We start from the raw sequence: 14,197 nt of genomic DNA, 5'->3' as shown, positions 1-14,197 counted from the left end.
AATGAACTGGCTCTACAGCTTCTTATGGTAGAAAATTCCACAGGCTCACAACTGAGTGAAGATATTCTTCCTCCTCTCTGTCCTGAATGGCTTACCCCTTATTCTTAGACTCAGACCCCTTGTTCTGGACTTTCCAAAATTTGGGAACATTCTTCCTGCCTTTAGCCTGTCAGTGCCATCAGGATTTTGTTTCTGAGATACTCCTCATTCTTCTAAATTCCAGCACATACAAGCCCAGTCGACTCAGTCTTTCCTCATGTCAGTCCTGTCATCCTGGGAATCATTCTGGTGAACCTTTTGCTGGATTCCCTCAAAAACAAGAATGTCCTTCCTCAGACTATGAGACCAAAACTACACAATATTCAAGGTGTGGCCTCACCAAAGCCCTGTTTAACTGCAACATGACATCTTTACTGTGATACTCAAATCCTCATGCTATGAAGGAGAGCAGCTTTCCTCACTGCCTGCATGCCATCTTCAGTGACTGTTTCACCGTGGCACCCAAGTCTCACTGCACCTCACCCTTTCATAAACTGCCACCACTCAAAATAATCTGACTTCCTGTTTTTACCACTGAAATGAATAACCTCACATTTATCCATATTTATGTTGCATTTGCCACTCAGCCAGTCTGTCCAAGTCATCCTGCAGCCTCTTAGCAACCTCTTCACAGCACACACTACCACCCAGCTTAGTATCATCTGCAAATTTGCATGTATGGCATTCATTTCCTTTGCCTAAATCGTTAATGTATATTGTGAACAGCTGAGGTCCCAGCACTGAACCCTACAATATCCCACTTGTCACTGCCTGCCGCTATGAACATGTTTATTCCAACTTTCTGCTTCCTGTAAATACATTAAAGCTCATGGTATTGGAAGTAATTTTGCTTACTAATCTCATGTGGAATCTTGTTCAAAGGCTTTTGGAAGTCCAGATGTACAACATCTACTGATTAACCATTGTTCACTCTACTGGTCACCTACTCGGAAAATTCCTTTTAGTGAATCCATGCTAGCTTGGACTGAATCTGTTTTCCAAATACTCAGTTATTATATCCTTAATGATTAGACTCTAGCACTTTTCCCAGCACTGATGTCAGGCTAATCAGTCTATAATTCTCCATTTTCTCTCTCCCTCCAGTTTTAGAGTGGATTAGGTCAGCTAACTTCCAGTCAATTGGAATTCTTCCAGAGTCTACAGAATGCTTGAAAATGATCACCAATGCAGTGGTTATTTCTAGGGCCACTTCCTTAATTACTCTGGGATGCAGAACATCAGGCCTTGGGGACTTGTCGGTTTTAATCCCATCAAGTTCCCCAGTACCATTTCCTGACTGATAATGATTCCCTTCAGTTCCTCCTTCATGCTTGAGCCTGTGTCCCCTAGCAGCATTTCCTGAAGATTATTTGTGTCCTCCTTAGTGAAGACAGATCTAAAATATTTGTTCAACTGGTCTGCTATCTCTTTGTCTATTATGAATTCACCTGATTCTAACTACAAGGGATCTACATTGGTCTTCACCAGTCTTTTCACTTCACATATTGAGAGAACCTTTCGCAGTCAGTTATGTTTTCTGCAAGCTTACTTTCCCTTTCCAGATTAAACCTTTTGTCCTCCTCTGCTGCATTTTAAATTTCTCCCAGTCCTTGGATTTGCTGCTTTCTCTGGCCAATTTGTGCTTCCTCTTTGGTTTTAACATTGTACTTGATTTCTCTTGTTAGCTGTGGTTGATCCATCTTCCCTGTTTTACTCTTGTGCCAGACAGGGATGTACAATTGTTGAGATTCATTCATGTGTTCTTTAAATGTCTGCCATTGGCTATCCAGTGTCAATCCCTTAAGTACCCTTAGCCAGTTTATCCTAGCCAATGCATGCCTCATAACATCAAAGTAAGTTTTCTTTTAAGTTCAGGACCCTAATTTCACATTTAATTGTCACTCTCCATCTTAATGAAGAATTCTATCATATTAAGGTCACTCTTCCCCAGAGGATCACACATCAAAGTTGCTAATTAATCCTCTCTCATTACACAGTACCTAGTTTAGGATAGTTTTCTGGCTTGTTGGTTCCTCAACATATTGGTCAAGGAAAACCATCCCTCATAGATTCCAGGAACGCAGGCTTGGGGTCCTTCTCCGACCCATTACCTCGCTACCAGGCACACCAACTTATAGACTAGCCAAAGGACTACAACGGAAACTGAAATGCTTAGTGGACCACACTACCCACTCCATCCATTCCTCCCGAATTCCTCCTCATCAAGGACAGCAGAATAGAAGAGGACAAGATAATGGTATTTTTCGATGTAACAGCACTCTTTGCATCCATAAACATTGACCTAGTCGAAGAGACAGTTGTCACACTGCCGGACAAATGAAGGCAGACACCCCATTACACCGACAACATCAACAAGGATAGCACCCTGAAACTACTGGGTCTGTGCCTCTCAACCCACTTCGCCTTCAACAGTCATATTTTTTAAACAAGTCGACGAATACGATCCCTAATATCAGGACTGATTGCAGAAACAGTAATACAAAGATTAGAATGGACAGCACTCCTGAAAACTGGAAATAAACTTTGGGCCCACTATAGTTTCATAGAACCCTTTTGGACCAACAAGTCCACACTGACCCTCAGAGCATCCCACACAGACCCATTTCTTCCCCCACCCACCTACCTACCTAATCTAGGCATCCCTGAACACTACAGGCAATTTTTCATGGCAAATCCACCTAGCCTGCACATCTTTGGACTGTGGGAGGAAACCAGAGCACCTGGAGGAAACCCACACAGACACAGGGAAAATGTGCAAACTCCACACAGACAGTCATCCGAGGGTGGAATTGAACCCAGGTCCCTGGCGCTGTGAGCCACCATGCCACCCAAGATGTAGATGACAGCTTCATGACTAGCAAACGCACATGACTAACAAATGCACAAGACTAGAAGAAACCCACTGACACAAACTGCATCCTCACCTGAATAAAACTCAAAAGAAGAGAACAACAACTGACTACCCTTCCTGGATGTAACGGTAGAATGTAAGAACAAAAGGGAACTCCAGACTAGCATACACAGAAAGACAAAGCATACGGACCGGACACTTACTTATACCAGCAACCACCCTACCGCCCGTAAACTGAGCTGCATCAGGACAATATTCAAACAAGCCACAACACACTGCAGCAACCTGGAATTGTGCAAAGCAGAACAGGAACACTTGTATGGAGTTTTTAAAAGGAATGGATTCCAGAAAAAGCACAATCCACCGTTACCTCTGCCACAGACCACAGCAAGAAGACACAACACAACCAGACACACTAGTCACCCTACCGTATGTCAGAGACAAATCAGAGATGACCACAAGACTACCTCAGACCCCTAGGTATCAGGGTAGCCCACAAACCAACAACCACCCCTACAAACATAAGGGACCCCATACCCACAACCAGTAAAACTAATGTAGTATACAAATTACCATGCAAGGACTGTGAGAAACATTAAATTGGCCAAACCGGAAGAAAACTGGCAATAAAGATACATGAACACCAAATAGCCACCAAGAGACACGACCAATTCTCACTGGTCTCAATACACACTGACAAAGAAGGACACCGAATTCAACTGGGACAACGCATCCATAATAGCACAAGCCAAACAGAGACCTGCCAGGGAATTCCTGGAGGCCTGGCATTCCAAATGGAGCACTGTCAACAAACACATTGAACTGGACCTGATATACAAACCAGTGAAGAACAAAACTGGAAGTAGTACCAAACACCCCAGCAACCCAAGGCATATAAATAACAAGCAGAACAGAACACTAACATTTTGCAGGAGGCACACTGATGATCTTACCTAGCAGGGTGACAAAACGTCTGCAATCAAACACACCAACTTGGTGAGCAGGTCTGCAACCTCATTCACAACCCAAGCTATAAATCTTCTCAAACTTTAAATCCTCCTTCATTGCATTGCTAATAGTTTGGTTAGTCCAATCATTTATGTAGATTGAAGTCACCCATAATAACTGCTCTACCCTTACCGCATGCATCTCTAATTTCCTGTTTGATACAGTCCTCAAGCTCTCAACTAATGTTTGGTAGTCTGTACACAGCTCCACTAAAGTCTTTTTTCCCCTCTGATATTCTGCTGCTCCACCCGTACTGATTTCACATCATTTGAGGCTAATGTCCTCCCTTAAGATTGTATTAATCACATCCTTAACCAGCAACCACACCCCACCTCCTTTTTCCTTTGTTTGTCTTTCCTGAAAATTGAATAACCCTGGACATTAAGTTCTCACCTGGGAGCCAGGTCTCTGCGATTCCTAATCACATCATATCTGTTAATAACTGTTTGTGCAGTTAATTCATCCACATTTTATTACAAATGCTCCTCGTACTGAGACACGACCCTTTAGCCTGTTTTTCTTTTGTTTACTTCCCTCTGACTTCCTGCATTGGTACCCATTTCCCCCTGCCACATTAGTTTAAACCCTCCCCGACAGCACTAGCAAACACCACCACCACCCCACCCCTTCCAGGACATTGCACCTGGGCAGGACTAGAACCAGGGCTGTCTGGTTTGTACTGGTCCCACCTCCACCACAACTAGTTTGTGTCCCAGGAATTTGAATCCCTCTCTTTTGCACCATCCTTCAAGCCACATATTCATTTTAGCTATCCTGCCATTCCTACTCTGTCTAGCATGTGGCACTGGTAGGAATCCTGAGATTACTACTTTTTTTGTTTTCCTAATTTTTTTTAGTTTAACTCCTAACTCTCTAAATTCAGCTTATAAGACCTCATCCTTTTTTTTAAACCTATATTGTTGGTGCCTATACGCACCACAACAGCTGGTTTTTTCACCATCTATCAAACTGCCCCCACACCCCACAACCCCACTGAACGTCCTGCAGCTGCTCAGAGATATCCTTGCACCAGAGAGACAGCATACGATCCTGGACTCCCATTTGTGACCACAAACACCTATCTATTCCCCTTACAATTGAATCCCCTATCACTATAGTTCGCCACTTTTTTTTTTCTGCCCTCCTGTACAGCAGAAGCAGCCATGGTGCCATGATCCTGGCTGCTGCCACCTTTCCCTATTGAGCCATCTTCCCCCAACATTGTCCAAAATGGTACACCTGTTTTTGGAGGGAGATGACCACAGGGGACCCCTGCACTGTTTTCCTACTCTTCCTCTGTTAATCCATTTCCTTTTTTCCTCAGTAATTTTTATTTGTAGTGTGACCAACTTACTGAACGTGCTATCCATAATTCCCTCTGCCTTGCAGATGCTCCAAAGAGAATCCAGCCACCCTCCAAAGCTGTCAAGTGGTCAGACAGGAATTGCAGCTGGACACTTCCTGCATGTGAAGGAGTCAGGGACATGGGGATGGTCCCTGAATTCCCACATCGCACAGGAGGAACATGACATGGATCTGGGATCTCTCGCCATGTTGGGAGTTGGTTCACAATTTGAAGGTGTTGAACTTTACAGCCTTCTGAACTTTAATATTAAAGTGCCTAGGCTGAAGATGAGATGTTGTTCCTCCAATTTGGCTGTGACTTACTGGTGCACTGCCGCATGCCGAGGACAGATAAATGGGCATGCAAGCAGGAGGCTACGTTGAAATGACCAGCTACAGGAAGGTCGGGGTCATGGTTGCACAAAGGTGTTCTGCAACAATGTAGAGTAGGCCATGTGTGTTGGATACAGTGAACCTTAGTTTGCACAGTTTTGGATTACTTATCACTTTGGCATGCAACTCTTAAAACTCTTAAAACTATCATGTTATTCCAGTCATTTAGTTTATCTCTAGCACGGCCTTATTTTTAATTTTATGTGATTTATCTCTCTGCCTCATTAAATTGAATTATAGGTTGTCCTTTCATTTGTTATTTAGCTGTTGACCTTTTACTCATACCATCTGACACTTTTGATCACCTGCAGGGACTTATAATTTGACACTCCACTCACTATTTTGATCTCTCTCTGCCAATAAAATTTGCCTGTGTGCTCCCCCTCTCTTCACCTGATGGAGGGGCAGCGCTCCAAAAGCTTGTGTCTTCAAATAAACCTGTTGGACTATCAACTGGTATTGTGGGACTTCTGGCAATGTTCGTCCACCTTAAGACTCCTGGAAATAGCTAACCACCAGATAGCGCAAACCAGACAGGCAGTGCAAGAATGTCCTGTAGCTATTCCACTGTTGATTTCTGCTGTGCAGGGAGGAATTATTTTTAAAAAAAGTGAGAATGCAGTAGTTATAGGGGAATAGATGGTTGTTTCTGTGACTGCAAACAGGATTCCAGGATAGTACATTGCCTCCCTGGCACTATGGTCAAGGATGTCTGAGTGGTTACAGGACATTCTGGAAGAGGAGGAGGGTAAACAGCCAGTGGTCATGGTACACATTGGTATAAATGACAGGCTTTTTATGAAAAAGGGTTGAGATCCCCAAAACAGAAGATATGAAGTAAGTTGAAAAGTATGACCTCAATAGTAGTAGTCTCAAGATCGCTGCCAGTGTCATGTGCAAGTCGGTAGAAATAGCAGAATATATCAGCTGAACACATGGCTGAAGAGACGGTGCATGAAGGAGGGCTTCGGAGTCCTGAGGCATTGGGAGTAGTGCTGGGCAAGGTTGGAAGAGTGCAAACTGGACAAGTTATGCTAGGGCAGGACTGAGACTGAAGTTCTGGGATGGAAAAGAGAGGGAAGAGAGAGAAAGTATTTGCTAGAGTGGTTGGGAGACTTGACACTAAAACAGCAGGGCAATGGGATAGGTAGTTAAATCAAGGCCACAGTGAAATCTAATAGAAATGAGACAAGCTTGTGCAGAGCATTTTCAGTAAAGTGGATGAATTTATCATCAGTTGATGAAAATGGGAATGATATAATCAGGATTACTTGGCTGCTAGGTGACCAGAGATGGGAAATGAGAGAGCCCCCTTTCCCCATTCCTGTAACCTCATATTTATCATGGCTAATCCATCAAGCCTGCATGTGCCTGGATGCTACAGGGCAATTCACTACAGCCAACTTACCTAACCTGCACATCTTTCAACTGAGAGGAAACCTGAGCATGCCCATGCCGACCTGCGGATAATGTGCAAACTCCACACACAGTCATCCAAGGCTGTGTGGCAGCAGTGCAAACAACTAAGCCACCATGCTACCTGCTGTAGTAGTATGAGGCCCCTTGAGGACATTTGACCATAATATGATGGAATTCCTCATCAAGGTGGAGACTCCTGTAGTTGATTCTGAGACTAAGGTCCCAAATTTAAATAGCTCCTACCTCATATCATCATTTCATCTATGATAAATTGGACAATGTTACTTAAAGGGATAATCGTGGAAAAGCAATGGCAATCACTCAAAGAGTATATGGATGAATGGCATTGTTCATTGTCTATCAAAAAAAATTCCCACATGAATATTTTTTTTTAAAAAAAGCATAGCTTACAAGGGAAGTTAGAGGTGGTATTAGATCCAAGCAAGGGATGGAGTGCAAAAATACCTGTAAATGGGGCATTGTAGAATTCAGCAAGGGAGGACAAAGTGTTTGATTTAAGGGAAAATAGAAAACAAGAGTAAGCTTGCAGAGAACATAAAAACTGACTGTAAAGTTTGTATAGATATGTGAAGAGAAACTGTAGATACCTTACAGTTGGGAACAGGGTAGTTCATAATGGGGAGCTAGGAAATGGCTGACCAATTAAATAAATACTTTGGTTCTGCATTGGTGAGCACAGGTTTTAGTGAGAGAGGGGAACTGAAGGAAATATGTACGAGTAGAGGAATGGTGTTCGGGAAATTAACACTTTAAAGTTAACTGGCCCTCAAAATAGCGGATATGTTGGTCATCTTGCAAGATTCTACAGACTCCGGAACAGTTCCTACAGATTGAAAGGTGGTTAATGTCTTTTCCAGTTAACATCTTGGACTGTGATCGGATCACCCATTAACCTTCTAAATTCTAGTGAAAGTAGACCTAATTTCTATAATCTCTTCTATTACTTAACCCCTGAAGTCCAACTATCATTCTTGTAAACCTACATTGTACTCCCTTGAACGGTGCTGCCCTCACAACTCCAAGTGGGGTCTAACCAGGGTTAGTTTTGAGAGATGTCCGCAGTGATTGTGAGTATGTTGTCTTTGTTTTTACAGTTGCCTCCAGTGAATTGGAAGTAGTAAATGAAACACCATGATCAGAGAGAGGGTGAAAAAAAGGAAACTGCAGGGCTCTTAGCTGGATATCCATGTTAGGAAAATGCTAGAATCTAGATCTTGCACTCATCAGGATAATTGCAAGATTGTTAACGAGTGTGCACGTTTCAAACAATCATGATTCTGTGATCACAATAATTCATAAGATGCTTTTTTTTTCTGGCAAATTGACTGATTGGATGAGGCATTATAATGGATAGAGCGATGGGGAATCATAAGGTCTGGAAGCTCTTAAGTAATTTGAAGAAAATGCAAGGTTTGAATAATCTGCGGGTTTGGGGCCTTAAGGTTCCATTGCTTTTTCTTTGCGATTCCTATTGTTATGCCTTGGTCAATCAATTAGCACAATTTTCTCCCATAATAGATATTGTTCATAGTTTGAAATTTGGCATTTGTCCATTGAGGCCTTCACTCTCACAGTCATTCTTGCAGATCTGAGGGATTGTGACAATTTTCAAGCCTCAAAATGGGGTCACAGTGGGAAAATAAATATAGAATATAAGTACTTTCAATAGAAATTAAATGCTTAAATATTTGTTTTCATAAGGGGAAGGATTAAGTACATCAGTGAAACTAGATTTGCAAAGAGACCAATAAAGTCCTACGTGCAGGAGCAAGGGCATGTGTTGGCATAATGGATGAGGAATCATTGAGAATGTGTGGCGTCATAAGGTGAGATTTGAATCATTTGGGACAATGGAGCTATGTAGAGATGCATATTGAGACAGGGAGGTTATGAATCATAGAATCCCTACAGTGTGGAAGCAGGCCATTCGGCCCATCAAGTCCACACCACCTGTTCAAAGGTCGTCTTTACCAGACCTAATCCTGTAACCCTGCGTGTCCCGTGGCTAATCTACCTAGCCCACACATCCCTGGACACTATGGGCAGTTTAACATGGACATTTTTGGATTGTGGGAGGAAATTGGAGCACCCGGAGGAAACCGACACAGTTGCCTGAAGCTGAAATTGAACTCTGGCCGCTGCTGCTGTGAGGCAGTGGTGCTGCAGCACTGAGCCATTGTGCCACCCATGAAAGACAATAGTATTGGACAATGGAGTATAAGAGTGGCCTGGAGAATATGAAGGATTGTGGGTTGATAGTGAATATGCAGGGTGTGAAGTGGCTGGTTGGGACTGGAGTTGAAGAGAGTTGAGAGGTGAAGTGTGGAAGTCTGTTATTTAAATTTGTTTTTTATAACTGCAATTCAGTGTTCATGCATCAAGGCAGGCAGTCAACACAGTTTGCCATCAAACCCAGCACTTTCCACATTTGTTCCCCATGAACTCAGCCTGGAATGAGTATCTTAGCCTCAGGCCACCTCCCAGGTATGTTTCACAGAATCAGGAGATATCCTGAATCTGCATTCTACAACAGGAAATGAGAATCCAGGCCTAACTCACTGCAAAAGGTAGGTCACTGATGTTGATTTTATGTCGAAAAAGAAATAGTCTATTGGACAGTTTGGTCACGAAAGTAAAGATAATACATTGGCTCAGATGTTGTTATAAAATTAACAGTGAGACTCAGTGCAGATTGATAACTGTTACTACAAATAAAAAGGGCGATTGCTTCTGGCATCCGCATTTTAGTGAATCACTGAAATCAGAAACTCACTGATTTATCACCCTTTCCCAACCAGCGAACTGCCTATAATATCAGTTTTGTGAATGCATTTTATTGATTGTATGCAAACAAGTTAGTTCGCCCTCATTTGAATGACAATGAGCCAGTGATGAGCAAAGTGTGGTGAAACTAAAAATTTGCCCTGTTGTTTCTTGCTTATTAATGTGGAACTTTAGCATTGCCATCTCCTTTTCTCTATTGTAATGCCGATTTTAAAAAAAAAAATTTTCTTTGTTCTTAAATTTGTTGGTTCTTTGCATTGATCAGCTTAACATGAACATAACGAGCAATAATATTATTAAACAAAATGCAGTTATACTACAAGGCAAATATAAAATGAATAAATACACATGATTGAATTTAATTCAAAGATGCAATGGATTATAGTATGGAGTTGTGCAAGAAAAATCACAAAGGATTTGTGTTTGATGTATGATAATGGCTGTTCCTGTTCAACGCTATATTGGCAGCAGAAGTATGTGGAACAGTGGCTGAGAATCTGATCTGTTCATCTCCAGATTCTCAATCAAAATAAGATCAACATCCAAGGGTTTCACTTTGATTTTGAGTGGTAGTGTAAAATGGGTGATAGTAAAAATGACAATTGGATGAGATGTCTCACAGGCAGCTAAATTATTATCACTTATTTTTCATCTGTGAATCAAAATCACCCCATGACTTCCAAGATTCTGCATCAGGATGAATGAGATAGACAGATTATAGGTGTTATATAAGGCAAGTTCTAGATACTTTCTCATAGTTGAGAATCCACAGCAACAAATTACCTGTAGTCCAAAACTGACACTAAATTGCCAGATTTGCTCAGAATGGGCAAAAGAATGGCTGCTGCAAGAGCTGAAAATTTACACAGATGCCATAGGAGATTCTTCTTTTTTGAGAAATAGTCATGTGCCACCAATGGCAAAACAGCAGATACTGTACCCTGCACTGGCATTTTTGTGAATATGTGATGATGACGTTGCGGGCAAAAGGTGTTATGGGTTACTCTGTAGCTGAAGTTGTATTCCTGCGTAAAAGTAGGTATTGTACAAGTTGTTATAACTGTAAGTGAATATCACACAAATTCCACAAAAAAAGGAGCTAAAGCCTGAAAAATGCTGCTTATTAGACTGAGGAAAATTTAAGAAAACAAATATTCTTATGCAGAGGTTAATTTCTAGATTTTTATTTTGCTTCGTATGAAATATTTTGATCAATTAAAAGAAATATGAATTTGTTTTTTGTCACGATTAACAAGCTACAAATTAAATGAAATCTTTGTTTTGCAGTTATGCTGCAAATCTTTTAAAAGCATTTAAGTCAATAATTGATGGCCCAAGGTGATGTGATGTATAGTTGTTTTTCACATTAAATAAACCGGAAAGTAATGGTAAATCTGGTTCTTGTTGCTTTTCAGTATACTACGGTCAGGATAGTTATTTTGGACCCTGTGAAAACAAGTACTGTGGGCTTGGCCGACATTGTATTGTAAACAAAGAGACAGGACAGGCGGACTGTGCATGCATGGAGCGGTGTAAGCCCAATTACAAGCCTGTGTGTGGCTCTGATGGGGAACTTTATGAAAACCATTGTGAACTTCATCGTGCTGCCTGCTTGAAGAAACAAAAAATTTCAGTTGTCCATAATGAAGACTGCTTTTTCAAAGGTAGGAATCTTTAAAAATCAAAATTTAATAAATTTAATAATATAATAAAAATTTTTAAAAGTTGCAAAGTCATGTTTCTGAATTCAAGCAAGTCAAAAATGTATCCTTTTCTGCCTGTGATTCAACTGGATGTCAGAACTGAGCTATGCAAGAGAAAAAAGAAATGTGGTGTAGTACAGAAATAGTAGCTCAATTTTTTATTGTGAAAATTTTCTGTTTCATGTTTCTGAATGAGAGATATAAGATTATATTTCTTAAGAACACTTCTGAATAAATGGGTTACAGGATGCAAAAGTAAACTGAAGGGTAATTTTTTTAGTTATCTGAAATAAGTATGCTGTTCACTAGACCACGGTGCACACAAACAACTTACTGATTTTTTAAATGAGAACCAAAAGAACTGCGGATGCTGTAGATAAGGAACAAAAACAAAGTTGCTGGAAAAGCTCAGCAGGTCTGGCTGCATCTGTGAAGGAAAAAAACAGAGTTAACGTTTCGGGTCCGGTGACCCTTCCTCAGAACTGGTTCCGGGTCACCGGACCTGAAACGTTAACTCTGTGTTTTCCCTCACAGATGCACCCAGACCTGCTGAGCTTTTCCAGCAACTTTGTTTTTGTTCCTGATTTTCTTGTCTGTGATTGGAATTGTGTGTAAGCTCATTTCATAGAGCAGTAGTTCCACCAAATTGCTTTTAATTTAATAAAATGCTCAAGCATTTTGTGAACAAAGTATTGTAGCTGCCGGATATCTGAAGTCAGAAGAAAATTAATGGAAAGCCTCAGAAGGAGAAAAACAATTAACATCTATTTTAGAACTTTCTGATGAAATATCATCAACCTGAAACATTTACTGTTTTCATCCACATCTAATTGATCTGCTGAGTTTTTCCAACATTTTGTTATTTTGCAGGACTATTGTCAAATGAAATTTAATGTGAAAGTACAGAAGGAGATATGAGAACACACCTAAAGCTTAGTCAAAAGGAGAGGTTTTAAGGAAAAGAAAGATAGAGGATGGGGGTTTAGCAAGGAAATTTGACAGTTGAGAACAAAGAACAAAGAAAATTGCAGCACAGGAACAGGCCCTTCGGCCCTCCAAGCCTGCGCCGATCCAGATTCTCAATCTAAACCTGTCGTCTATTTTCCAAGGATCTGTAACCCTCTGCTCCCTGCCCATTCATGTATCTGTCCAGATACATCTTAAATGACGCTATCATGCCTGCCTCTACCACCTCCACTGGCAACGCGTTCCAGGCACCCACCACCCTCTGCGTAAAGAACTTTCCACGCATATCTCCCTTAAACTTTCCCCCTCTCACCTTGAAATCGTGACCCCTAGGAATTGAGTCCCCCACTCTGGGAAAAAGCTTCTTGCTATCCACCCTGTCTATACCTCTCATGATTTTGTAGACCTCAGTCAGGTCCCCCCTCAAACTCCGTCTTTCTAATGTAAATAAACCTAATTTACTCAACCTCTCTTCATAGCTAGCGCCCTCCATACCAGGCAACATTCTGGTGAACCTTCTCTGCACCCTCTCCAAAGCATCCACATCCTTTTGGTAATGTGGCGACCAGAACTGTACGCAGTATTCCAAATGTGGTCGAACCAAAGTCCTATACAACTGCAACATGACCTGCAACTCTTATACTCAATAGACCGTCTGATGAATGAAAGCATGCCGTAAGCCTTCTTGACCACTCTATCAACCTGCGTTGCTACCTTCAGGGTACAATGGACCTGAACACCCAGATCTTTCTGTGCATCAATTTTCCCCAGGGCTTTTCCATTTACCACATAGTTCGCTCTTGAGTTGGATCTTCCAAAATGCATTACCTCGCATTTGCCCGGATTGAACTCCATCTGCCATTTCTCCGCCCAACTCTCCAATCTATCTATATTCTGTTGCATTCTCCAAAAGTCCCCTTCACTATCTGCTACTCCACCAATCTCAGTGTCATCTGCAAACTTGCTAATCAGACCATCTATACCTTCCTCCAGATCATTTATGTATATCACAACCAACAGTGGTCCCAACACGGATCCCTGTGGAACACCACTGGTCACAGTTCTCCATTTTGAGAAACTCCCTTCCACTACAACTCTCTGTCTCCTGTTGCCCAGCCAGTTCTCTATCCATCTCGCTAGTACACCCTGGACCCCATGCAACTTCACTTTCTCCATCAGCCTACCATGGGGAACCTTATCAAACGCCTTACTGAAGTCCATGTATATGACATCTATAGTTCTTCCCACATCTATGAACTTTGTCACTTCCTCAAGTATCAAGTTGGTAAGACACGACCTTCCCTGCACAAAGCCATGCTGCCTATCACTAATAAACCCATTTTCTTCCAAATGTAAATAGATCCTATCCCTCAGTATCTTCTCCAGCAGTTTCCCCACCACTGACGTCAGGCTCACTGGTCTATAATTACCTGGTTTATCCTTGCTACCCTTCTTAAACAAGGTGACAACATTAGCAATTCTCCAGTCCTCCGGGACCTCACCTGTGCTCAAGGATGCTGCAAAGATATCTGTTAAAGCCCCAGCTATTTCCTCTCTCGCTTCCCTCAAACCTGGGATAGATCCCATCTGGAGCTGGGGACTTGTCCACCCTAATGCCTTTTAGAATACCCAACACTTCCCCCCCCCC

At 41.8% G+C, this 14,197-nt stretch overlaps 1 protein-coding gene across 1 annotated transcript in view; it reads left to right on the top strand.

Moving 5' to 3' along the window:
- The window catches only part of fstl5 (follistatin-like 5), a 495,975-nt gene that overhangs the window by 144,418 nt on the left and 337,360 nt on the right, over positions 1 to 14,197 (top strand). The window contains exon 4 of the mRNA XM_048607644.1: positions 11,296 to 11,544. Coding sequence (XP_048463601.1) covers positions 11,296 to 11,544 — 249 coding nt within the window. The remainder of the gene's footprint in view (positions 1 to 11,295; positions 11,545 to 14,197) is intronic.

Source organism: Rhincodon typus, chromosome 1 (assembly GCF_021869965.1).
Source record: "Rhincodon typus isolate 14 chromosome 1, sRhiTyp1.1, whole genome shotgun sequence".
Lineage (NCBI taxonomy): Eukaryota > Metazoa > Chordata > Chondrichthyes > Orectolobiformes > Rhincodontidae > Rhincodon > Rhincodon typus.
This window is presented reverse-complemented; position numbering and strand designations above follow the sequence as displayed.